The sequence below is a fragment of the Gorilla gorilla genome, chromosome 2, assembly GCF_029281585.2.
Source record: "Gorilla gorilla gorilla isolate KB3781 chromosome 2, NHGRI_mGorGor1-v2.1_pri, whole genome shotgun sequence".
Lineage (NCBI taxonomy): Eukaryota > Metazoa > Chordata > Mammalia > Primates > Hominidae > Gorilla > Gorilla gorilla.
Genome location: NC_086017.1, coordinates 183,460,686 through 183,485,733, shown reverse-complemented (window position 1 = coordinate 183,485,733; position 25,048 = coordinate 183,460,686). Strand labels below are relative to the sequence as shown.

The window sequence follows — 25,048 nt, the reverse complement described above, 5'->3', positions numbered from 1 at the left end:
TGACAGGTTTTTGAAGCTTCTTCTCCATGTAGTCTCTGATTCTTCCAAGTTGTTGGTTTTGGGCTTTTCATCCACGTTAGACACTTTCATCAGATATCAGGTTATCCTTGGTTAAGATGAAAGACTAAAAAGCTGATAGGGGATTGCTGACTGAGAGTTTCACTTTTCAGCAATGGTTCTCAATTTCATATACACAGTGAAAGCACCTGGGGGGTGTTAAAAAATACTGATGCCTCTGCAATACTCATTTTATTGGTGTAGGGTACGAGAATTTTGAAAAGCTCCCTAGGTGATATTAATGTACAGGTTGAAAAGTACTACCCAAGAGTGCTCTGGCTTAACCATTTCATTGAAGATTTTTAGATTTTTAGATTTCTTTTTTGTTGTTCCCAGCCCATGAGGCTCTTTGTAATGTTCTTCCATATGCCTATGTTCACTAATTTGCTTTTGATATGGTGCCTTCATTCTCAACTGTGGATAGTGTCTCCCAGTCCAGGGACTTTCTGTTTGAACCTTCTCCTGAGGATACACCTCTAGGCTTCTGCAAGAGTGATGGAGGTGGGTGGGGAGGAGGGACATTTTTGTCCAGCTGAAAAAAAAAGGGGGAGGGATTTTATTGATCTAACTGCATTTTAAACAGCTTTCAACCAATACTAGTTTAGCCTCCTCTCTCTCTTCACTATCACTTCAAAGGGATATGTTGCTGTCAATTTTTGAGCCTTTAGGGTATCCTGCATTGAGAATAAAAACATTGATGCTCATTTTCTCCTCTGCCAAATTAGAATTAAGTTTTGTTGATCATATTTCCAAAATTCTGGTGCCAATAACTCTTCTTTCTTCCCAGTCTTCAGGGTTGAGTTGTGACCTAAAAAAATAAAAAATCCTTTACTTTTAGTGGTGTCAGGAGCATTCAAAATTTGATGTGCTCAATTTGTCATCTTTACCCAGAATAATTACCATGCTTCATATAAGTGAGGTTCAATAAAGTGACAGTTTTTTTTACCCATTTTCCTGAAAAATAAAACAGATAGTGGGAATTCCTACTAAGACAATCTAAAATCACAAAACCATGGCCATAGCAGGAACACTGTGTTTTATTGCTGCTGTTGTTGTTGTTGAATGAGACCTGCAGGAAAGGACATGAACACTCTATAGAGTTTGTCAGGGGAGAGGAAGCACCCAGTGTGCCAGGTGAACAGAGGGAGATCTGGACTGAGTTTTGGTAGACAGATAAAGTATTAGGCAACAAGGTACATTATCCACAGAGACTCTGATAAAGGATTAAACTGGCAGCCTGTATAGTCCACAATCACCTTTTAGTTGGCCCATGAAGGAAATCTGGATATTTAGCTTCTTTTGAAACATGGACATATGTGATTGTGGCTCACAGTCCTCCAAGGCCTTGGTCAGCAAGAGCTGAGCTGCTGCTGTCTCTGCAGAAGGCCACCTGCCTGGCCTCCAAAAACACGTGAATTTTCAACTTATCTGAATGTGCTTTAAGTATTTAAAAGGAAAGAATAAGGCTGGGTGCGGTGGCTCACACCTGTAATCTCAGCACTTTGGGAGGCCGAGGCGGGCAGATCACGAGGTCAGATCGAGAGCATCTTGGCCAACATGGTGAAACCCCGTCTCTACTAAAATTAAAAAAATTAGCCGGGCGTGGTGGCAGGCACCTGTAGTCCCAGCTACTTGGGAGGCTGAGGCAGGAGAATGGCATGAACCCGGGAGGTGGAGCTTGCAGTGAGCCGAGATTGGGTCACTGCACTCCAGCCTGGGCGACAGAGCAAGACTCCACGTCAAAAAAAAAAAAAAAAAAAAAAAAAATTAGCCGGGCCTGGTGGCAAGTGCCTGTAATCCCCAGCTACTTGGGAGGCTGAGGCAGGGGAATCACTTGAACCTGGGAGGTGGAGGTTGCAGTGAGCTGAGATCGCGCCACTGCACTCCAGCCTGGTGACAGAGCAAGACTCCGTCTCAAAACAACAACAACAACAACAACAACAACAACAAAAGCAATCCTAGTCATGGCAGAAAAACCCTATTTAAGTCAGAAAGAATTAAAACATTTATTGGGCATAAATATATTACATATACACTACAGATACAGTTAGGTATTACATATAGCATAGTATTTGCAAAATCTATACATTAAAATTGATATGGCAGTTTTAATACAATGTATATGAAATAGTCTAAAATTTACAATACAGGAAAACATGATTTTCTTTTTCTCCTAGAGTTGAAAAGCTTGGAATGTATGTCCAACAGTGAGGTAAAACATTTTATCTTTCAATTTAAAGAATTGTGCAAGGATAACATTCAAACACATTCAATTAGGGCACTTCTCAATTTTGACATGAATACTGAATTATTGTAGCCAACAAAACAAGGTTAGAAAATGCCAACATTTCAAGTTGATAAGAACAAGGCAGAGAATATGCAAAAAATCTCTTTAAAAAGTTTTCTTTTTCAACAATTTCTTTGAGGACAAAGGGCAGTTTGCTTCACATGACTGGAATTTCTTGTGCCAGGGATGAGTTTGACATACAGAGAAGAGTCAGAGCATCAGAAGGCCACTCATTCACTCCTCACATAGCAAAAGGGCAAAGAGATCAGGTTAATATAACACTTTATTTTATTGTTCGTGTGTAATGGCAATATATATAGTTATATATCAATATCACATATACATATTTGTGATAGAAAACAGTGCCATAGAGAGTAATAATTTTCTGACTGAAGGAATATAATGAATACCAAATAATGGAGAGCAATAAAATAAAGTGCTGTCAGCTTTGTACTTCACACACTTCAGCTTCCTGGTGGTTAAATGATAGTATGAAAATCTCAAGAAGATCAAATATTCATATAAATTTTGGCCTAAAGTACTATTTACTTAAAAAAAATTCAACCAATTAGAGAATTTCTTTATAGCAGCAGTTCTGAAGTGTTTCAAAAAAGAGACTTCCCCAACCCCCCCAGAGGGGGCTTTGTACTCAGTTGAATTTTCATTGCTTAAAAAATACCTCTCCCCAAAACACCTGCATGGAATTTTTTAGAAAATGCAGATGCTGTGTCATAGTGGGTCATAGCACACATTTAAATAAGGGGGTGAGTTTTGGAAGGACAGAACTTTGGCAAAAATATATTTACCTTGATGCCATCAGTTTGCAAAGCTAATTAAACTAATTATTATAGTCAATAATAAAATACAGAACTCTCTAGTACTCACTACATCAATATAGGCACACAGAATAATTCATTGATCTCAGCATTTTCTTCCAAGAGATGATTACGGTTTTTGGGTACATGTAAACGTTTCAATCACTGATAATGTATTTTTTTTTGGCATTTAATGCACTAGATGCTCTTATCTTTTTAAAAACATAAGAAAATGTCAGAAGATTAATAATACTACAGATGTTGCCAAGGAACAAGACTGACCTAAAATTACAAAAGTATAAAACACAAAAATATAACATGCTACAAGGGAAAATTAGTACATAAGTACATTTAAAAAATTTTACAATAAATAAAGATTGCACTGTAATTGGCATTTAAAGTACTGTATGCAGAATATAGTATAAATAAACCAAAAACAAAATAATGTTTGTTTCCCCATGACTTTGGTATGGGAATATTATAAGCTAGTACAGGATACTGCATCTTAGACAATAAAGATCAAGCACAAAATAGCTATGATCAAGAAAAACCAAGTAGCAAAAATATACAAAAACAGAAGCAGGGGGATACACTGTGTCTGTTGCACCCTTTTGGAATATATTTGCACCTCCAACTCTTAAATGTCCCTGAGGTACTCGAACATTATGGACTTCATATAAATAATCCAATGACTTTGGGTTAAAATTGATTATTTCATGACTCAAAATAAACACGTAAGAGTAACACTTTGCACTCCAATAGCACCTGTTGGTCAAAGATCTCAAAGCACTTACAAACATTAGAATCCCCATTTTATTTTATTTTATTTTTCATGCATGGGAAAACTGAGGCACAGAGAGGTAAAGTGACGTGTTCAGGTCACGCAGCAAGTTAGTGACAGATCCAGGGAGAGAATCTAGGCTCCTTGATCCCCAAACACCCTGTGTTTACCATCAAACACCATTCCCTCTCCAACCATGGCCAGGCAAACCCACAGAAATAGGAACTACAAATTTAGATGACTCTCTTTTGGGTTTTATCAATTTTCATCTGCTGTTACATTAGTATTATGTGCACTGAATTAAGGTATTGAAATTCAATCACTTCATTGATACCTCAAAGAACAGCCTAAAGGCAAATGTTTCAAAAATAATGAGCTGACACATAAGAAGACTGCTCACAATTAGTGTAAATCATGGACAATGGGCAGAGGCACTAAACTGTCACCAGTTCTTGTCATATAATTCTGGTCAAACATAACAGAATATAATAACTCTAGTGATTAGATTAGAAGTAGTTATATACAAAGACAAACAAACAAGTTAAAGCAGCCTTTAAAATAGCTGAACAAGAAAACAACTAACTATTGCACAATGCCCTCTTAAAGTTACTGCTATGAATTGATGTGGTAAAATCTACAATGCTCCATAATTTATAGGTGCATTCTGGTTACTTGATTTCTTATACAGGCAGCTCATAGTGTTAAAATTATAAGAAATACAGATTATTAAAACATTTTAGATTAAAGTACACATTTTGATTTAAATGAGCTAAACACAGTTAAATAACTGAGTGACAAAATGGTTGTTTAGGGCAGTCTTATCTGAGTGAACATATCTTCTGTATGTTGCTGTTGCTGTGTGGTAATACTCTGACAACACTGAAATCCTAGCCCTGTAAGTACACACACGGTGATTCATGTTTACAGATACAGATGTTCAAGACATAAGAAGTGACTGGTGAATATAAATTATTAAACTGTAACAAAAAAAAAAATCAAAGGCTTGCAAAAGACATCAGTGAAAACAGAATGAAGGTAAATCTGAAAATTTAAAGGAAAACATAAGAAAGCTAGCTTTTGGTATCTGGTATGCTTTTCTTCTTTTTTTTTCTTTTTTTTTAAAAAAAAATCCAGTTTAACCTTTTCCTAGTTTTGCATTTCAAAAAGGTGCACCAAAACACTGACATTTTTTTTCTAGCTAAATCTGTAAAACAGAGTATATAAATCAAAAAACAAAAGGGCTTTAAAAAGGGGAGTATCTGAATAAATGTGTGTATTAAAATGTGTAGCATTAATTCATACCTCTAATTTTGTTGGGTTTACTTCATTAAGAAGTACTGTAATATAAAGGCAAATAAAATGGACAAAGTTGCAAAGCCAAGCACAATGATGGCTGCAAACTGTTCATCAGTAGGCATCATGCTCTTCATTTTGGGATCATCTAAGCTCCCCATGTCCCCTGTAAGCATGACCTCACTTCGTTGTAATACAAAAGCCGCAGAGGGGCTGAAGGCTCCGCTTAGCTCCTGAGAGGTGTCTAAACAGCGACGACACGCACATACGCGGAACCTGTAGTCTGTGTTGGTCTGGAGGCCTGAGATTTGGAATGTGGCTTCTTCTCCCTTGTACACCTTCAGGAAAAGAAAGAGTCCTAGTTAATTAATTTATAGCAACACTGTTGTCTCTAGAATAATCTTGGTTTATATTCACTCCATTCACTCTTGGTTTATATTCACATTCACTCTTATAACAAAGATGATATAAAAATGTATTTCTCTCAATCTGTATTCCAACCATAAAAAGGGTATTCCAATACACTTTGAATGAAACAATATAAAATCCAGTGACTCGAACTTTGACAGAAGGAGATAAGGCACTGACTAGAAATGCAGCTGACATTTTAAGTAGTAAAGATGCATCTCACTAAATTTTAATAATTTAGGTCAGTGGTCCCCAACCTTTTGGGCACCAGGGACTGGTTTTGTGGAGGACAAGTTTTCCACGGACAGGGGTACTTTCGAAATGAAATTGTTCCACCTCAGGTCATCAGGTGTTAGATCCGCATAAGGAGTGCACAACCTAGATCCCTCGTATACACAGTTCACAATACGGTTCATGCTTCTGTGGGAATCTAATGCCTTACTGATCTGACAGGAGGCAGAGCTCAGGCAGTAATGTTCCTGCTTGCCAATCACTTCCTGCTGTGCGGCCTGGTTCCTAACAGGCCACTCACCAGTACTGGTACCCGGCCTGGGGGTTGGGGACCCCTGATTTAGACTATAAATCAGAAGATGTCATAATACAAATAGGTCTATGTTTTTGGTCCCAAGAACAAAGTTAACATTTTAAAATGGAAACAATTAAAAACTGAGCAAACAAAATGTAAATTTTCCAGCAGGATGATTTTTTGACAACTGGATACATTACAAATGCGTCCCCTCAAGATATCCCACCTCCACCCCAAGAGGTAGACACTATAATAACTTCTAATTCTGTCATTAATTTTGCTTATACTAGGAGTTCATATAAATGGAATCATGCAGAACACACTCCCTTGTGCCTATGAGATTCACTCATGTTATCGAGCTATTCGGTAGTAGTTCCTTATAACTATACCTTAATTCCTCCATTTTCTTTTCGATGGACATTCGGGTTATTTCCAGTTTGGAGGTTTCATATAATAAAAATGCTATTAAGAATGTTATGAATGTTTTTGTTCAAATTTTGAGAACTTAAGTTATTTTTCTGGGTAAATACAAGGAAGTGCTGGGTCACAGAGTAGTTCTGTAGTTAACTTCACAAGAAACAGTTTTCTCAAGAGATTGTACCCCTTTGCGCTCCCATTAATAGCATGGGAGTCTGAGTTGCACCACATCCTCTTCAACATTGATCGTCAGTCTTTTCTATTTTAGCTATCCTAGAGGGTGCGAATGGTACCGCGACTGCATTTCTGTCATGCTGAAAGATGCTGAGTATCTTTTCACGTGCTTACTGGTTGTTCATGTACCTTCTTCTGTGAATAATATGTACAAGTCTTTTGCCTATCTTTAATTTGCAATTTGCTTGACTTTTATTAATTTGCAGGGCCTTGTTATGTGATCTGGATCTAAGTCCTTAGCCAGATGTATGTGTTGAGAATATTTTCTCCCAGTGTTGTGGCATGCCTACTTGTTTTCTTGAGGAATTTTTTTTGGATGTAGCCCACTTTATCACAAACTAACATTTAAATAATTTGGTGGTCTGTCTTGAGTTTTCATCTCTGTATGACAAACCTGATTTCTTCTATTAAGAATCTGGGATGTTTTCTTCCTATTTGTTAACATTAATATAATCATCAAGAGGCTTACTGTTACAGAAACTTGAAAATGACCAGTTTACTTAGACATTATCACATTTTGGTTGACTGAAACTAACAAGAGTCTTTGAAGGGGAATGGAGGAAGAAGGTCTCACAAGGTTCTTCTAGCAAAATGAAACCAATCCTCAAAAAACTTAAGAGGAAATGATAATCAGATTAAAATTGCATAAAAATTTATGGCTTAGAGTCAATGGACAGACACAGAAAAAAATAGCAGAAACGAAACCAAATCAATAAGCGATTTGGCTGATAATTAAAAAAGAAAATAAAATTAACGGAACTCTATCTGAGTAGTACTGAGTTAATACCTGTGAAGTGCTTAAAACACACCTGGCATGAAGTTAGTGCACAGTAGGAGTTAGCTATTATTATTATTGCTATTTAGAACTGAAAAATAACCCAGCAATAAACTTGTCAATTTTGTCAAACACTTTCTTTGCATCTAAATGAGATAATCATATGGTTTTTGGCCTTCATTCTGTTAATGATGTATCACATTTGTCGATTTGGGTATGCTGAATCATCCTTGCGTCCCAGGGATAAATCCTACTTGATCATGGTGGATGATCCTTTAATGTGTTGTTGAATTGGGTTTGCTAGCATTATACTGGGGATTTTTACATCTATGTTCATAAAGGATATTGGCCTGTAATTTATTATTATTATTTTTTGTAATGGCCTTGCCTGCCTTTGATATGAGGATAATGCTGGCCTTGCAAAAGAGTTTGGAAGTATTCCCTCCTCATTTACCTTTTTGAAAGAATCTGAGAAGGATTGGTATTAGTTCTTTAAATATTTGGTAGAGTTCAGCCATGAAGCCATCAGGCCCTAGGGTTTTCTTTGATGGAAAACTTACTGATTTCATCTCCTTACCCATTGGTCTGTTGGATTTTCTATTTCTTCAGTCTTGATAAGTTGCATGTATCTAGAAATTTATACATTTCTTCTAGGTTATCCAATTTGTTGGCATATATTTGTTCCTAATAGTCTCAAATGTTCCTGTGTATTTCTGGGGTATTTGCTGTAATCTTTTTTTCTGATTTTGTGTCTTCTTGGTTTAACTAAAGATTTGTTGATTTTTATCTTTTCAGAAAAACAACTCTTAGTTTTGTTGATCTTTGTACTGTTTTTCTAGTCTCCTTCAATTATTTCTGTTTTCATCTTGTTTCCTTCCTTCTGCCAACTCTGGGCTTAGTTTCTCCCTCCCCCCAGTTCTGTGAGGTATAATGTTAGGTTGGGATCTCTCTTCCTTTTTGATGTAGGTGTTTATTGCCTTAAACTTTGCTTTTAGAACTGCTTGTGCTGTATCCATTTTTTTTTTTTTTTTTTAGAAGGAGTCTCACTCTGTCACCCAGGCTAGACTGCAGTGGCACGATCTTGGCTCACTGCAAGCTCCGCCTCCTGGGTTCACACCATTCTCCTGCCTCAGCCTCCCGAGTACCTGGGACTACAGGCACCCGCCACCACACCCAGCTAATTTTTTGTATTTTTAGTAGAGAAGAGGTTTCACCCTGTTAGCCAGGATGGTCTCCATCTCTTGACCTCATGATCTGCTCACCTCAGCCTCCCAAAGTGCTGGGATTACAGGTGTGAGCCACTGTGCCTGGCCGTATCCCATACATTTTAATAAGTTGTGTTTCCATTTGCCTCAAAATATTTTTTAATTTCCATTTAATTTCTTCATTGACCCATTTGTTGTTCAGAAGTATGTTTTTTATTTCCATGTATTCGTGAATTTTCCAAAATTCCTTCTGGCATTGATTTCTAGTTTCTTAACACTGTGGTCTGAAAAGATACTTGATATAATTTCAGGCTTCTAAAATTTGCTGTGGCTTGTGTTGTGCCTTAACATTTGATCTATCCTGGAGAATGTTCCATGTATGCTTGAGAAGGATGTGTATACAGTTGCTGTTGGATGAAACGTCAGTTAGGTCCATTTGGTCTACAGTATTGTTCAAGCCCAATGTTTATTAATTTTCTGTCTGGATTATCTGTAGAGTATTAAAGTCTCCTACTATTATTGTATTGCAATTTATCCCTCCCTTCAGATCCTTCAATATTTTATATGTTTAGGTGTTTCAATGTTGGGTGCATATATAACTGTTATATCCTCTTGATGAATTGATGCTCTTATCATTATATAATGTCTCTTTTTACAGTTTTTGACTTAAAGTCTATTTTGTCTGATATAAATTTAGCTATCCCTGCTTTCTTTTGGTTTCTGTTTGCATGGAGTATCTTTTTCTAACCTTTCACTTTCAGTCTATGGGTGTCCTTAAAAGTGAGGTGACTCTTGTAGGCAGCATACTGTTGGGTCTTAAAAAAAAAAATTCATGGCGGGGCATGGTGGCTCATTCCTGTAATCCCAGCACTTTGGGAGGCTGAGATGGGAGGATCACCTGAGGACAGGAGTTCAAGACCAGCGTGACCAACATGGTGGAACCTCATCTCTACTAAAAATACAAAAATTAGCCGGGTGGGGCGGCATATGCCTGTAATCCCAGATACAGGATACAGGCAGGAGAACTGCTTGGACATGGGAGGTGGAGGTTTTAGTGAGCCGAGATTGTGCCATTGCACTCCAGCCTGGGTGACAGAGCAATACTCTCGGTCTGAAAAAAAAAAAAAAAAGAAAAAAGAAAAAAAGAAAAAATTCATTCAGTTACTTTGTCTTTTTATTGGCAAATTCAATCCAAATAATTCTACCCATTAATACAAATACCCTAGAAGTGAATTTCCAACAAACTCACCTTTGCCTAAAACACTTGCCACCTATTCAGTTAGTGGGAATCTACAAATGTCTCTACATGTTTCTACAGCCCAGTGTGTAAACTTCCACCAAACAGGACATTCCATTAGTGAATACAAGTGCACTGGACACGAATTTAGTGTTGGCTCCAGGTTGAAAGACAAAAAAAGGATCTTATGGTCTGGAACGGAGGCCAGGCTTCCAATGTTCACCTGGTAGTTACCCTTTTAAACAGATTTCTCCCTCATTTTCAAACTTTACTTCAAGCAGCTTATTATATTTTTGCTTAGTGACTAAACTCCAGACAACCAATTCTGTTTACTACTTATACTTTTCCAGATTTATCTTGCTTTTGTTATTCTTTTTATAAGACTTTAAGCACATTCCTCCTGGTGAGTTATCTTGTTTCTTAAAATTGTGGCATGTGTCTTAGCTGTTTGAGTTACAAACAGCTAGGCTGGAGCAACTAAGAAGAGCTGTAAGCAAACCCCTTACGGTCCTGAGAGACCATCCCTTTCTCACTGCTCACAGTTCCAATAATGAATCTAAATGAACGTTTTAAGATGAGCCCATTGTTATGGTGACTGCCGCAATCCATACACAGCCAGCTATTCAAGAGTTCAGACTACACCACAAGGAAACTGCCTCTCTGTAAGTTATTTCCCAACATGTGGGAGGTCTCAGGAAAACAATAGCCATTTTTTTTTCTTTAAAGATAGCTTTTAGTTGTGAGTGTTCTTTATTTTCTTAATTTAGATTTAATTTCTTAAGTATAGAATGCTTTTCTTGGAAACTGTTCTTGAAGAGGATGATTTCCTAAGTATAGAATGCTTTTCTTGGAAACCGTTCATGAAGGGGATGATTTGCAACTTCTCGGACTCCACCAGTTTGATAAAGCAAGTCCTTTCACATTTGCCATCTGGGCTTTGGTTTCCCTATCTTCAAAGTCACAGGTATACTATTTATTCTGACACTCTATGGTGGTGATAAGTTAATGTTGGGATGTTTATCAAGTTGGAGAAAAGCTGACATCTAAGCAAGGTTTTCTGATATACCTCTTTCACTGATTCTTTTGCAGGTGACACCTATTGAAATATTTGTTTACCCTTATCAAAGGGTCAAATAATGTAGTCATTAAGAGTTCTTTTTCTCTGTGCAATCCTGGGAGCTGGGCCTGGCTGGTGTGACTTGGCACTCGGAAGCATTAAGCAGACTTTTCTCAAACACAGAAACTGGAATCAGTATTTCAGTCTAAGTCCTTGCTCTGCCACTTACTAGGTCTGTGATCTCAGGCAAGTAACAGCTTTGTGCCTTAGTTTTCTCATCTTTAACATGGAGCTAGATCCAGGACCTAATAGTAACACTACTCCAAAGGAGGTTGAGGATCAGTCAAGAAAATGGATGTGGAAAATGCTTTGCAAAAGGAATATGCTGGAGGGTATGTCTGCTTTACTGAATTTAATCTTCTTAATTATGCTGTCAGGTGAATATCATTACTTTCATTTTAGATATGAAGAAACTAAGGCTCAGAGAGGCTGTTAATTTCTTAAAGTCTCTTAGCAAATAAAGGGAGTGGTGGATCCCAGATGAGACTCCACTTCCAAATCAAATACCCATCCTCACCACTGAAATTGCCCCAGCTCTGCCTGTTCCATTGTTGTCCTCCACTTTACTCCTCTTCTAATGACTACAGTGTGACACCGGGTCCAGGTTTCATGGCCTCTGACTATGTCTTCCCATATCTCGCTGCTAACTCTCTGGTATTTCCATGAAAGACCTTCTAAATCATCCCACCACGGCTCCTGCTGCTCCATAAAGGAAAACACTATCTTTTATGATGTTATTGAAAGCAGCTCCCTGCTCAGTTTCTGCCAAGCAAAGACCTGGACAGTGTTTTTGTGATGTGGCCTCTTAATTTCTGCCATCGAACAATGACATCACTGTAGAAAACCACTTAATAACCTATCCCCACAAATGTTTTAAAGACTTCTGGAAAGTGAATATAAATGTATATTTGTATCTATTTTAATTATTTCTACAGTTTCCAGAATTTGCATGGCTACATCCCTTTTAAAAAGTGGGCTCAGCAGGAGGATCACTTGAGGTTAGCAGTTCAAGACAAACCCTGGTTAAGATTTAAAAAAAAAAAAGTGAGCCCAAACGTATATTTAATTTCCCAGAAACCCAGTTTAGAGACTCTTGAACAAAGACTTCATATATTAATTTTAACAAAACTTCCCAACTTTTACTTTGTAGAGTGGAAGATATCTGAAAATGTATTTTAAAAATAAAGGAATCCTATTTTTCTTGTACCATTAGGCAAAAAGCATAGTAAAATAATACAAATAGTTAACTGAAGGGAACTTTCTTAATGAAAGTCTAATCAAAAGTTAGTTTTTAATTTGTAAATGTTTTTCTTTTAGCTATTCTTGTTATTTTAATTGGAACAGCTTCCCTCTTTCACAAGCCTTGCCAACGCAATGTTAACATTATCTTTTTTACATTTAAGATAAATATATTGAGTGAGACAGTGTTCTATTATTTCCATATCTCCACAGCAACCAGCACAATGGCTTGAACAAAGTAGATGCTCAGCGAATGTTCTCTAATTAGAACCCTCAAATACTCAAAGAGCAGATATTCTGATAACACAGTGTTTATAAAGAGAAACTAACAAGTAAATGTGAACAGTAAGCATTAAGATGCACACACAGACCATAGGGGCAAGAGACAGTTTGGTATAGGCGCAGCAAAAAATGGAGTCTATTGATTGAAAATATGTAGTTTCTAGTATATTTTATGCACATGAATAGTTTTTCTTTTTTTTTGAGACCGAGTCTCGCTCTCGCAGTGGCTTGATCTTGGCTCACTGCAAGCTCCGCCTCCCAGGTTCACGCCATTCTCCTGCCTCAGCCTCCCGAGTAGCTGGGACAACAGGCGCTCGCCACTACGCCCAGCTATTTTTTTTTTTTTGTATTTTTAGTAGAGACAGGGTTTCACTGTGTTAGCCAGGATGGTCTCAATCTCTTGACCTTGTGATCCACCCGCCTCAGGCTCCCAAAGTGCTGGGATTACTACAGGCGTGAGCCACCCCCCACACGTAAATAGTTTTCTAATATGTTTTAATCATTTTCTAATATGTTCTAATAGTTTTTCTAATACGTTCTAATAGTTTTTAAAGTGATCCAAATACTAAAACTTTGCAAATACTCTTCTAGTTGTATAAATATGTAAATGTGAGAGCACACATACTTCATAGCTTGTCTACCTTGGCTCTGACTATAATGTCCTTAAAAGTCAGCAAATTCACATAGACCAGTGTGGTGAGGCCAGTCATATCTCAGTGAAGATTTTTTTAGAGTAACAGATTAAGGATTTTCAGGTTCAAAGAAAGTAACAAAGATGAGCTTTAAAATGAAATGTAATGTCTCATTTTTTTAAACTAAATGGTTGCATGTGGAATAAGCCAATCATATTTTATACAACTAAATGAAATAAATTTTTGAGTTATTACACTTGTAAACCTATGTTATTAACTATAAACTGATGGGGTTTTAAAACTAAAATATGAGATCCAAAAGCCCAGATACGATTAAGAAGCCCAAATAATTGAAAATTAATTCAACATCTTTGTAATACCTGTCCCTTGAAGGTAACATCCTTCTGCGGAAGAGAAACATCCCCCGCTCCCTACATGAAAATAACAGTCTCATGTGATTATGGGATTACTGATTAAGTGGGATAACATGTAGCAACCTCCTAGGACGGGGCTTGGCATGCAGTAGGCATCTAAGAAATGTCAACATGATATATTATATTGCTACTTGACTGTACTTTCCCTGCCCCCCTTGCAGAAATCATGCGTAACACTCCAGGACAAATGCTTGGTGCCAGGGACCCTTGGGGCCTACAAATATAGGACTTGCAGAAATCAACGGAAGGGGAGCCCCATGATGCTGGCTTGGTGTCCAGACATGGCCACGGACACTTACAACCCACAGTACTTAGGAACTAATGATGTCACAAAAATCACCATGTCGCCAGGCCTGCCATACAGCTGTGCCTCCCCCAGGACTGTGCAGCTCTGCGCATCAGGGCAGCAGGCCACGCTTTGTGTCCCTTTGTTTTCATTCATTTTGACAAAGGCACCCTTATGGGCTTTTCCTCTTGACTCAATCCAATTTAAACGGCACGGCTCCATTTGGGATTTTTTTTATTGAAGTAACCAATCATAATATTGTAATAAGTATAGAAACATTATTATTTTTACAAAGACTATTTCTGTTCTTGATTTGATGAACGATATATTTTAAAGTAATCTTGACATGTTTATTCCAAATGAGAGGATTTAAAGTAATACCCAGACAACTGAAATGAAGAATCCATAACCCTTAATTCAAAATAACATGCTGCATAGTTGAAATCCTGTAAATAACAGGGAGCTTTTTGGGAAGGGTGGCGAGAACAGTGCATACTCGGCTGCTAGAGGCTTACCTTCATCTCTTTACTAATGTCACCCCTCCCAAGAACTGAAGGGGAGATATAATTGCACCATGTTATCATCTGTACAGCTCCTTCTCATGATTGAATAATCTAATGCTCACAGTAACCACCTAAGTAAGAGTTACAATGAGAAAGCCAAGACTCAACTAGGTGAATTAATTCCTCCAGAATTACATGACTATGGGAGGGAGACTTGTCCCTGTGTCTCCCCTGCTATGCCTACCAGGCTCAAGGGGAAATGTGCTAACCTGCAGGCCTCCTCTATTGAGGGCATAATGTTGGGCAGATAACTTTGTCCTTGAGCCAAAGATGAGAGGCAAGGGTACCGTTACTGAACTGCTTCCTGGGGGTTTTCATCCAATGGGCCTGTGAACTCTTAGAGTACTGACTATGCCAGGAAGCCCTCACAATGTAAAACACCCGACAGTTTCTCAATAAACCAGGGGTCCTCTACCTGGCCTCCATGAAAGTGACTATCAGTTCATTTTTACATGAATTTTAAGTAGAGGTATGGGTACACGTACGGGAATTTTTCTGATATAAGGGGTCATAACCTTCAGATACTTAAATAAACCTATAAAACTAAAAAAACCCTAAGAATCAGTAAAATAAATGATGGTTTTTAAAGAGGTCTATCTTGATCTATTTTTATTTTGTTCTAAATTTGACCCTTTATTCATGCAGAAATAAAAAACTGTCCTATGAGACAGTCATAGCCTCATTGTTTAATTTCTGTATTAGGGAAATGAGTTGAAAGTCATTAAAAAAATATGATGAAGGGGACAGATATGGTGGCTCATGCCTGTAATCCCTGCACTTTGGGAGGGTGAGGCGGGTGGATCACTGGAGGTCAGGAGTTGGAGACCAGCCTGGCCAACATGGTGAAAACCTATCTCCACTAAAAATACAAAAATAAATTAGCCACTGGGTGTGGTGGCTCATGCCTGTAATCCAGCATTTTGGGAGGCCGAAGCAGGTGGATCACTTGAGGTCAGCAGTTCAAGACCAGCCTGGCCAACATGGTGAAATCCCATCTCTACTAAAAATACAAAAATTAGCCTGGCATGGTGGCAGTTGCCTTTAATCCCATCTACTTGGGAAGCTGAGACAAGAGGATCACTTGAACCCGTGAGGCAGAGGTTGCAGTGAGCTGAGATCATGCCACTGTACTCCAGCCTGGGCGACAGAGCGAGACTCCATCTCAAAAAAAAAGGAGGCTCCAGCCAGGATGTGTTGCAGGCTCCAAGACTTTAAAATAGTTTGGTCAAGAGAAGATCTTTCCTTGTGGTACTCTTTGTGATACCATGTAGAATCAATGCATGCCTTGATACTATATTCTAAAAATGATACAAGATAAAAATATATTGATACAGAAATACCATGAAATTAAATGTGGAGCTTTACAGACCTCTAGACACTTCAGAGGTTTTCTTTTTTTTTTTTCTTTTTTCTTTTTTTGAGACAGAGTCTCGCTCTGTCCCCTAGGCTGGAGTGCAGTGGCACGATCTCGGCTCACTGCAAGCTCTGCTTCCAGGTTCACACCATTCTCCTGCCTCAGCCTCCCAAGTAGCTCGGACTACAGGTGCCTGCCAACATGCCTGGCTAATTTTTTGTATTTTTAGTAGAGACAGGGTTTCACTGTGTTAGCCAGGATGGTCTCGATCTCCTGACCTTGTGATCCACCCGTCTTGGCCTCCCAAAGTGCTGGGATTACAGGCATAAGCCACCGCGCCCAGCCCAGAGGTTTTCTTTATGCAACAAATCTGAGCACCAAGAATTTCAGTAATTTTTCATAAATTTTGACTGCCAATAGGTAATAATTTCTCACAATTTGTTGATCCTTTCCTTGTCTTCAATGCTTACATTAAATACTTCTTAGAAAAGTTATTGCTGCCTGAACAGGAATATGAATATGAATTGTTTTGCTTTACTTCTTACTATGCATGAAACTGTCTATGCTATATCTTGTACAAAATAAGAAGTCACATGCATATAGACACAATTTTCATTCTTTTAAAGAATACTTTACCTTTAAGCCTATTTGAAAAGAAGTTTTAAGCTTCCTGGAAAAAAAGCTGTGCTTGGAATATTTATTAAATGGCAAAAGGCAAACCAAATGTGCATGCAATCTAATGAAGAGTAAAATTGTGAGTAATAATTTAATACTTCAAAAGTTAATAGATTGTTTAATAATTAAAATCAGCTGCTTGCCCCACATCGTGACGCCTGAAAAACAGAAAGCGAATCACCTAGAACCAAGGCAAAGTTAGAGTTGATGCTTCAAACAAAACATCAGAAGAGGCCATGGCACTTGTCATGTGTCGCCTATAAAAATGAGCTTGGGGGAAGGGCTGGGCGTGGTGGCTCACACCTGTAATCCCAGCACTTTGGGAGGCTGAGGTGGGTGGATCACCAGGTCAGGAGATCGAGACCATCCTGGCTAACACAGTGAAACCCCGTCTCTATTAAAAATACAAAAAATTAGCCAGGTGTGGTGGCGGGTGCCTGTAGTCCCAGCTACTCGGGAGGCTGAGGCAGCAGAATGGCGTGAACCCGGGAGGCAGACCTTGCAGTGAGCCGAGATCACGCCACTGTGCTCCAGCCTGGGCGACAGAGTGAGACTCTGTCCAAAAAAAAAAAAGAAAAAAGATCTTGGGGGAAAAGGATATTATCCTATTAGGGGTGATTTTTTTCTTTCTATGCTGAAGTTTACTCTTGTCACCACTGCACATATAAATAACCCTGGTGCTTTGAAGCTGCGTCTTTCATGCATGCAGGAAACATTTACTGAGTGTCAAACTATGTGCCAGTACTGGAAAAATAAAAATGAATAACACAAGCCCACGTATTAGTGGGTCCTGTCTGATTAGTGCTATAATTGAGGTATACACAGTGAGCCTGTAGCTCCACTGTGGTGGATGTACAGCAGTAATTACCTCTCATTTTCTTTTGCTTTGCCTCTATGAATTCAAAGCCTGTTGCCTGTTATCCTTGAACTATAATTATTTTAACCATTGTTCTGCACACATAAATATGTTTCATTCCCTAGCTCATGTCCAGAACAATGAAGTACTAAAACATCATGTTTAAGTTAATGTTTGCTGAATAGCGAGAAGCCAGAAAAAAAAAAAAGAAACCAGTACAAATTGTCCCTGACTCAACTGTGGCTTTTCATGTACCACTACTCTCCTTAATCATTTCTTGGTAAATGCAGGAAGCAAATGGGCATGTGGAGAATGCTAAGCCTCATCTGCTGAGCCTGCCGTGCAGTACTGTGTGTTTTCACCTGTTTACAACAAGAAACACTTTGTTTATAACTGTTTATAATAAGAAAAATAGTCTGTGGCATACATATGATTATGCATTAGTTTATTAGCATTTATATGGCCATGGGTCTAAACATATAACATTAAACAGACAACAGATTCAAAAGAGATCATCTGCCAATAAAATCTAAATTACTGAATAGATTCACCTATAGTTTGGCAATGCCTGATGTGTATAGGTATCAAGCAAATAATGCTGCTTTTTTCAACAGGAAACAGCAGTCACTGTGCTTTGGGAAGCAGAACGTTTTTCCAAGAACAGGTGGAAAAGCACGGCACGTAAAATAAAAGATTTTTACAATACAATGACAAATGTGTGATCAATGTACTGCTGGGAAATGAATTATTGTTAAGCATCAAATGATATGTTGTAAAATTTCTTAACACCTCATATTTTAACCATTTTCACATTGCTATGGAACAGAATAAATTCTCTGCTCTCTATTTGAGCTAAGACCCGAAACCAATCATATCTTTCTGGTAAAATGAAACAATTACGCACGTAAGTTATTTACTCTGAAATGGAATATATCGTATAAAATGAGATTCAAAAATAAAAGGAACCATAGTGTCTTTGTTCTTATTTAAGAGGAATGATGGAAACTTTGGTGACATCATCTGCTGATGTTAATCGACACTGGTAGATGTCATATTTAGGATAAAGTTTTTTGTTCAAAACAATTAAATCTTTTATCTGATACATCATATTAACAAAGTACAGCAAAATGTCCAAAATTACCTTTTTTTAAAAACACATTTTATTTGCCAGTATTCTTTATTATCATATAGCAAACACCAATGAGAAATTTAACAGAAACTCTGAATCAAATGATTTTCTACTTGTGTATTTGGAACTGAACAAAGTTTTTTATAAATTATGCTAGTGTTTCAGAGAACAGGTGGCATTTATTTTCATCTTTATGTTTGATATAAATGAATGCTCCTATTAAAAGTGCTGATGAAGAATGCACCTCAGCTTTCCTAATGGAATACATAATATTATATCCTGATTTGACAAAAACAAGTTCTAGGGACTATTATAAAAGCCTATAGAGTATCTAAATCCTTCAGTCATTGATCTGATTCTTCTTTGGAAGATTTAAGAATCAACAAGGGCTATGAAACATGATAAAACTAATTTCTTATCTGGCTATATTCCAAATGCATTCTCTCTTATGTGGGTTTATTATGTGATTTACAGAGCCTTGCTACTCAAATTATGGTCCATGGACCAGCAATGTCAGTGTCACCTGGGAGGGTGAATCTCCATCCAAGACCTACCAGGTCAGAATCTGCATTTTAACAGATTCCCGGGTGATTCCTTTGACATTAAAAGGTGACATGCATGACTTAGAGCTTCTGAATCACAGGCCTCCAGGGCCTATGCATCATCTCCCTTAACCTTCCATTACTTCTACAAAAAAGGTAGACAGAATGTAGGCTTCAGTAGTTAGGTTAAGACTACTTCTCCTCGATGACATGATTGTATATTTAGAAAACCCCATCATCTCAGCCCAAAAACTCCTTAAGTTGATAAGCAACTTCAGCAAAATCTCAGGATACCAAATCAATGTGCAAAAATCACAAGCATTCCTATACACCAATAATAGACAAACAGCCAAATCATGAGCAAACTCCCATTCACAATTGCTACAAAGAGAATAAAATACCTAGGAATACAACTTACAAGGGATGTGAAGGACCTCTTCAGGGAGAACTACAAACCACTGCTCAAGAAAATAAGAGAGGACACAAACAAATGGAAAAACATTCCATGCTCATGGATAGGAAGAATCAATATCGTGAAAGTGGCCATACTGCCCAAAGTAATTTATAGATTCAATGCTATTCCCATCAAGTTACCACTGACTTTCTTCACAGAATTAGAAAAAAACTACTTTAAGTTTCATATGGAACCAAAAAAGAGTGCATATAGCCAAGACAATCCTAAGCAAAAAGAACAAAGCTGGAGGCATCATGCTACCTGACTTCAAACTATATTACAAGGCTACAGTAACCAAAACAGCACAGTACTGGTACCAAAACAGATATATAGACCAATGGAACATAACAGAGGGCTCAGAAATAACACCACACATCTACAACCATCTGATCTTTGACAAACCTGACAAAAACAAGAAATGGGGAAAGGATTCCCTATTTAACAAATGGTGTTGGAAAAACTGGCTAGCTATATACAGAAAACTGAAAGTGGACCCCTTCCTTACCCCTTATACAAAAATTAACTCAAGATGGATTAAAGATTTAAATGTAAGACCTAAAATCATAAAAACCATAGAAGAAAACCTAGGCAATACCATTCGGAACATAGGCATGGGTAAAGACTTCATGACTAAAACACCAAAAGCAATGGCAACAAAAGCCAAAATTGACAAATGGGATCTAATTAAACTAAAGAGCTTCTGCACAGCAAAGAAACTATCATCAGAGTGAACAGGCAACCTTCAGAATGGGAGAAAAATTTTGCAATCTATCCATCTGACAAAGGGCAAATATCTAGCACCTACAAGGACCTTACACAAATTTACAAGAAAAAAACAACCCCATCAAAAAGCGGGTGAAGGATATGAACAGACACTTCTCAAAAGAAGATATTTATGTGGCCAACAAACATATGAAAAAAAGCTCGTCATCACTTGTCATTAGAGAAATGCAAATCAAAACTACTATGAGATACCATTTCACGCCAGTTAGAATGGCAATCATTTAAAAAGTCAGGAAACAACAGATGCTGGAGAGGATGTGGAGAAATAGGAACACTTTTACACTGTTGGTGGGAGTGTAAATTAGTTCAACCATTGTGGAAGACAGTGTAGCAATTCCTCAAGGATCTAGAACCAGAAATACCATTTGACCCAGCAATCCCATTACTGGGTATATACCCAAAGGATTATAAATCCTTCTACTATAAAGACACATGCACATGTATGTTTATTGCAGCACGATTCACAATAGCAAAGACTTGGAACCAACCCAAATGCCCATCAATGTTAGACTGGATAAAGAAAATGTGGCACACATACATCATGGAATACTATGCAGACATAAAAAAGAACGAGTTCATGTCCTTCGTAGGGACATGGATGAAGTGGAAACCATCATTCTTGGCAAACTGACACAGGAACAGAAAACCAAACACCGCAGGTTCTCACTCATAAGTGGGAGTTGAACAATGAGAACATATGGGCACAGGGAGGGGAACATCACACACTGGGGCCTGTCAGGGGGTGGGGGGCAAGGGGAGGGATAGCATTAGAAGAAATACCTAATGTAGATGACAGGTTGATGGGCGCAGCAAACTACCATGGCACATGTATACCTATGTAACAAACCTGCATATTCTACACATGTATCCCAGAACTTAAAGTATAATAAAAAAAAAAAAGATCAATACTAACAACAACAAAAAAAGAGACTACTTCCCCTCTATAGTAAAATCACAGGCACTTTAGTTTTCAATTACATACTGACTTTGATACTTGCAAACCTCACCATCAATGTCAAATACAAATAAACAATTTACAACTCTTTAAGACAAGCATATGCTTGAGAACTGAAAATTGAAGATGAATACCACCATATACAAAATGAAATATAAACTAGGCTTCACCCACTCTGAAGAATTATACAATAAGTACAAGTTAGGCAGTTTCTATCACTGATTTTAAGAAAAACATAGTTCACTGAGTCATTCATAGCAATAAGCAGAGGCATGAAGCCAGCCATACTCAGTTGCACATGTGCCATGCACACTGGTTCTTACCTGTTTGTATTCAGATTCTCTTCCAACCAATACCTGCAGAATGTAGTTAACAGGGTCACCTTTCATTGATGGTACCGTCTCCCATAAAATTTCACATGAATTTCCTTCTAACTGTGTTACTCGAGGTGCTGAAATACAAATCCACACATCCAAGCTCAAAATTCAAAGTATCATGTTAATAGTCAACACTTTAGCACTATTAGTGAGAATCCAGAGAGAGCAAGATTGTGCCTGTGTTTGCCCTGAGAGAGGAGCTGATTTGCCCAGCCTCTCATAAAACCAGCAGGGTGCCCTTCAGGCACAGAGAAGTTACTCCATGACTAAAAAGCCATTGATGAAAAATCCTTTGCCCATTATCCCATTAATAACAGCTTGATGTGGATCACATCTTTTTTTCTCCTATGGCAATTGAGCATCCTCTATGGCTTAGGCCCTGTCCTAGGTATTCTGGAAGATGCAAAAACAGGCAAGGTAAACCCTGTTTTCAAGAAACTTAAGATTTAGTTGAAGGAAGGGGAGAGCAAGGTATGAGACGCATACAAAAAGAAACATCAGGGAATAAAAATGAGAGGTACAAACAAAACGTTGGGAATTTCCAGGGGAGGAAAAGAGCATATCTGGGTGAGGAGGGTCTAAGGAAAGTTTGAGGAGCAGGTGACATGTGAGAACAGTCCTGGGGAATGGGCAGCATTGAAAGCCTTTAAAAATTAAATTATATTTATATATATTTTATTTTTCACCTCCTGAACTCCTCATTCTCATTGAAAGCTAAATTATACTAGTCTGTAGTAAGGCACTTAAAATATTCTAGATTTAAAAAATATTTTCATAACTTCTATCTCTACAGCTTGATTCAATATGACATTTTCCTATTTTGTAACTAGAATGTATATCTCCTGTCTGAACCCCCTTATACTTTAATCCCTAATTACATGCAACTAATTCTTTAGAGACAGTTGTTTCTACTTGCAATTCTGTGTGTTATTGTTTCAGAAAAATAATGCTTTCCTTAAAAAAAAAAAAAGAAGAAGAAAAGGAGCCTACGCTGGAAATACTTGGCCAAAATTCCAAGCATTTTATGAAAAAACTAAATAAGGAAGCCTATCAGATTAAACTGTCCTCCAGCTATGACAATAATTTCCTGAATCTAAGAGTGAGAGGAAGACAACCGATCATGCGTCAGAGCGGGAAAACTGACCTTCTGAAGTAGAAAGGCTGGGGGATGCAAGCACTATCAATGTGCCATTGTATTTTTTTGTAAAATGAATCCCCACCAAGAATCACTTTGAGAGGCAAAGATAGTACTCCTTCATACTTTCTAGAAAGACCCCTGAAGTGGGATAATTGATAAATGTGGCCACCCTTCCTTGGTACTAATAAACCAAAGCAGCCACAGTGTGCTCAGACATCTTTTGTGTTATAACTGAAAGGCAAAGCCGCACCAAAGGGCCAGGGCATTTACTGCCAAAGTGACCTGGCAAGGCCGTGCACGTGTATGCACATTCATACTCACGTCTTAGTCACACAAAGAAGGGTCTGCCAAAGAGTCTGCAGGGCAGGGAAGCAGGAGGAAGGTATTTACCCTAAACTAATCCTGAAAGGAGCTATGAGGTTCATAGAATCCAAGCCAAATCCTGACCCAGGTCCTGGAAAGTTCCTATAATTGACTTTGTGCCCTGGTTGTAGCTGACACACCTCCTTCATGTGGGAGTAGAGAGTCAAACACATATGCAAGGATCTTTTGTGCAAGTTGTACTTACCCTGCTATCTGTCAGCCTTAGGGTTATTTTGAGCAATAGCTCGATAAGCCATTTGTGTTGTCTGTCCCCTAAAAGACAAGCTGCAGGGACCTCCACAAGAACCACAGTATTTGCAGGAGATGAGGCAGGGCCTCAGGAGTCCATGAGTGGCTGGGTGGACAGGCTGAGCATGCTATGGTTCCTATTGCTATTTCCTGCCTTGCAAGTCAGCCGCAGTCAGGCATAGCTCTGTGGCTACATAACAGGCTGAGGGCTCAGCAGACCAGGTGGAAGAAGGGTCCAGGCAGAGTGTCTTTTGTTCACTAGCCTCGAGAGATATGGGGAAGATCTGGATACATGGGGCTCTCACAACTTCTGCAGTACCTGATCCCATTAAGGGGCCAGAGTAGGAAAGTAGTCATCCTTGAAGAAACTTCAAGATAAGTACCCAAGGAGATTAGAGCAGATCGCTGCTACAGCTTTCCAAAGGCAGTGCTCCACACCAAGAGCTGTGCGCCAAAAGAGAAAGGCTGCTGAAGTTGCCTAAGTCAGTCTCTAGGCACCAAAGTCACTGAAAGATGAATGCCAACCTCTGCTTCCCTGAAAGTCTAGGAAAGGGGAGTCTGACGCCTTCCTTGGTAAACTGTCTTAAGGGCTGCAGCACCAGGAATTTAACCCTTATTTCTAACCATTATTTTTGATAAACATGCCTACCTACAGAGAAAAGTCATCAGTAGGCCCTTTCCTTTCAAGGTCTCTCATTTCCCCCAGACAACCCATTGCTCAATCTTCTTTAGAATGTTCTTTTGATTCTATCTTGCTGACATTATATTTAACATCAGAAAAGAGCTTCTTTCTATAAGTCCCAACAGTTCCTTACTCTCACAAGAGAGCGAGAAAGAATACATAGTCTACACACCTTTGATGGTTGGGGGGACACTTTTGGTTGTGCTGAAGGTATAGGTTTCTGAGAAGGGCCCTTCTCCAGCCTCGCTTGCTGCCTGGATTCTGAAGGAGTAGCATGTGAATTCCGTCAGTCTCTGGACCTTGTAGGTGTGGCTGGGTCCTCTGTAGATTGAAATAAACCTAGAAGAAGGAGCAGAATCAATTAGCCACCTGAACGTCTACTAATGACAAGAAATTAATTATGATGCAAACTAATGGAGCAGATTAGGCCAACCTGGTAAACGCTTTCCATACATTCTGAATTAATAATCAGCCAGTTGCTACATTAGGGTTAAGCTGAATGTCTAAATGTATGTTTTTATAAAAGAAAAACATAAACTTAAGCACATATAAAGACTGGAATGAGACTCCTTTAATTAAGATCTAGATTCTAGAAACATCAGTCGCTCATGTTTTTATTTACTAATAAAAAACAGAATTTTCAAATTTTTCATAATGCTAATATCTATAATCTGGTAGTGTAAACTAATCTTCTACTATGTACTAGGCAGTGAAGTTAATGTTAACAGGACACCTGAGAAATAAGGTCCTCTTTAGCCAAATTTTGCAAATAACTGAGGTTTGGCCAGAAATGCTTTCAATTTTAACTTTTATCGATCTTACCAAGAGCTTTCAAAGCCCCATTCCTCAACTGCTAAGGAGACATTTAGGATTATGGATCGTTGAGAACACATGTAAAAAGAA

General features: G+C 38.3%; 1 protein-coding gene across 8 annotated transcripts in view; it reads right to left on the bottom strand.

The window, feature by feature from the left end:
- Window positions 1-2,038: 2,038 nt before the first annotated feature.
- The window catches only part of FNDC3B (fibronectin type III domain containing 3B), a 361,054-nt gene continuing 338,044 nt past the window's right edge, over window positions 2,039-25,048 (bottom strand). For all 8 annotated transcript variants that reach the window (XM_031009318.3, XM_063704357.1, XM_055381469.2 and 5 more), the window contains 3 exons: window positions 24,318-24,484; window positions 21,660-21,787; window positions 2,039-5,571 (listed from right to left, as the gene is read on the bottom strand). In XM_031009318.3, the coding sequence (XP_030865178.1) occupies window positions 5,260-5,571; window positions 21,660-21,787; window positions 24,318-24,484 (607 nt within the window). In that variant the 3' untranslated portion in view covers window positions 2,039-5,259. The remainder of the gene's footprint in view (window positions 5,572-21,659; window positions 21,788-24,317; window positions 24,485-25,048) is intronic.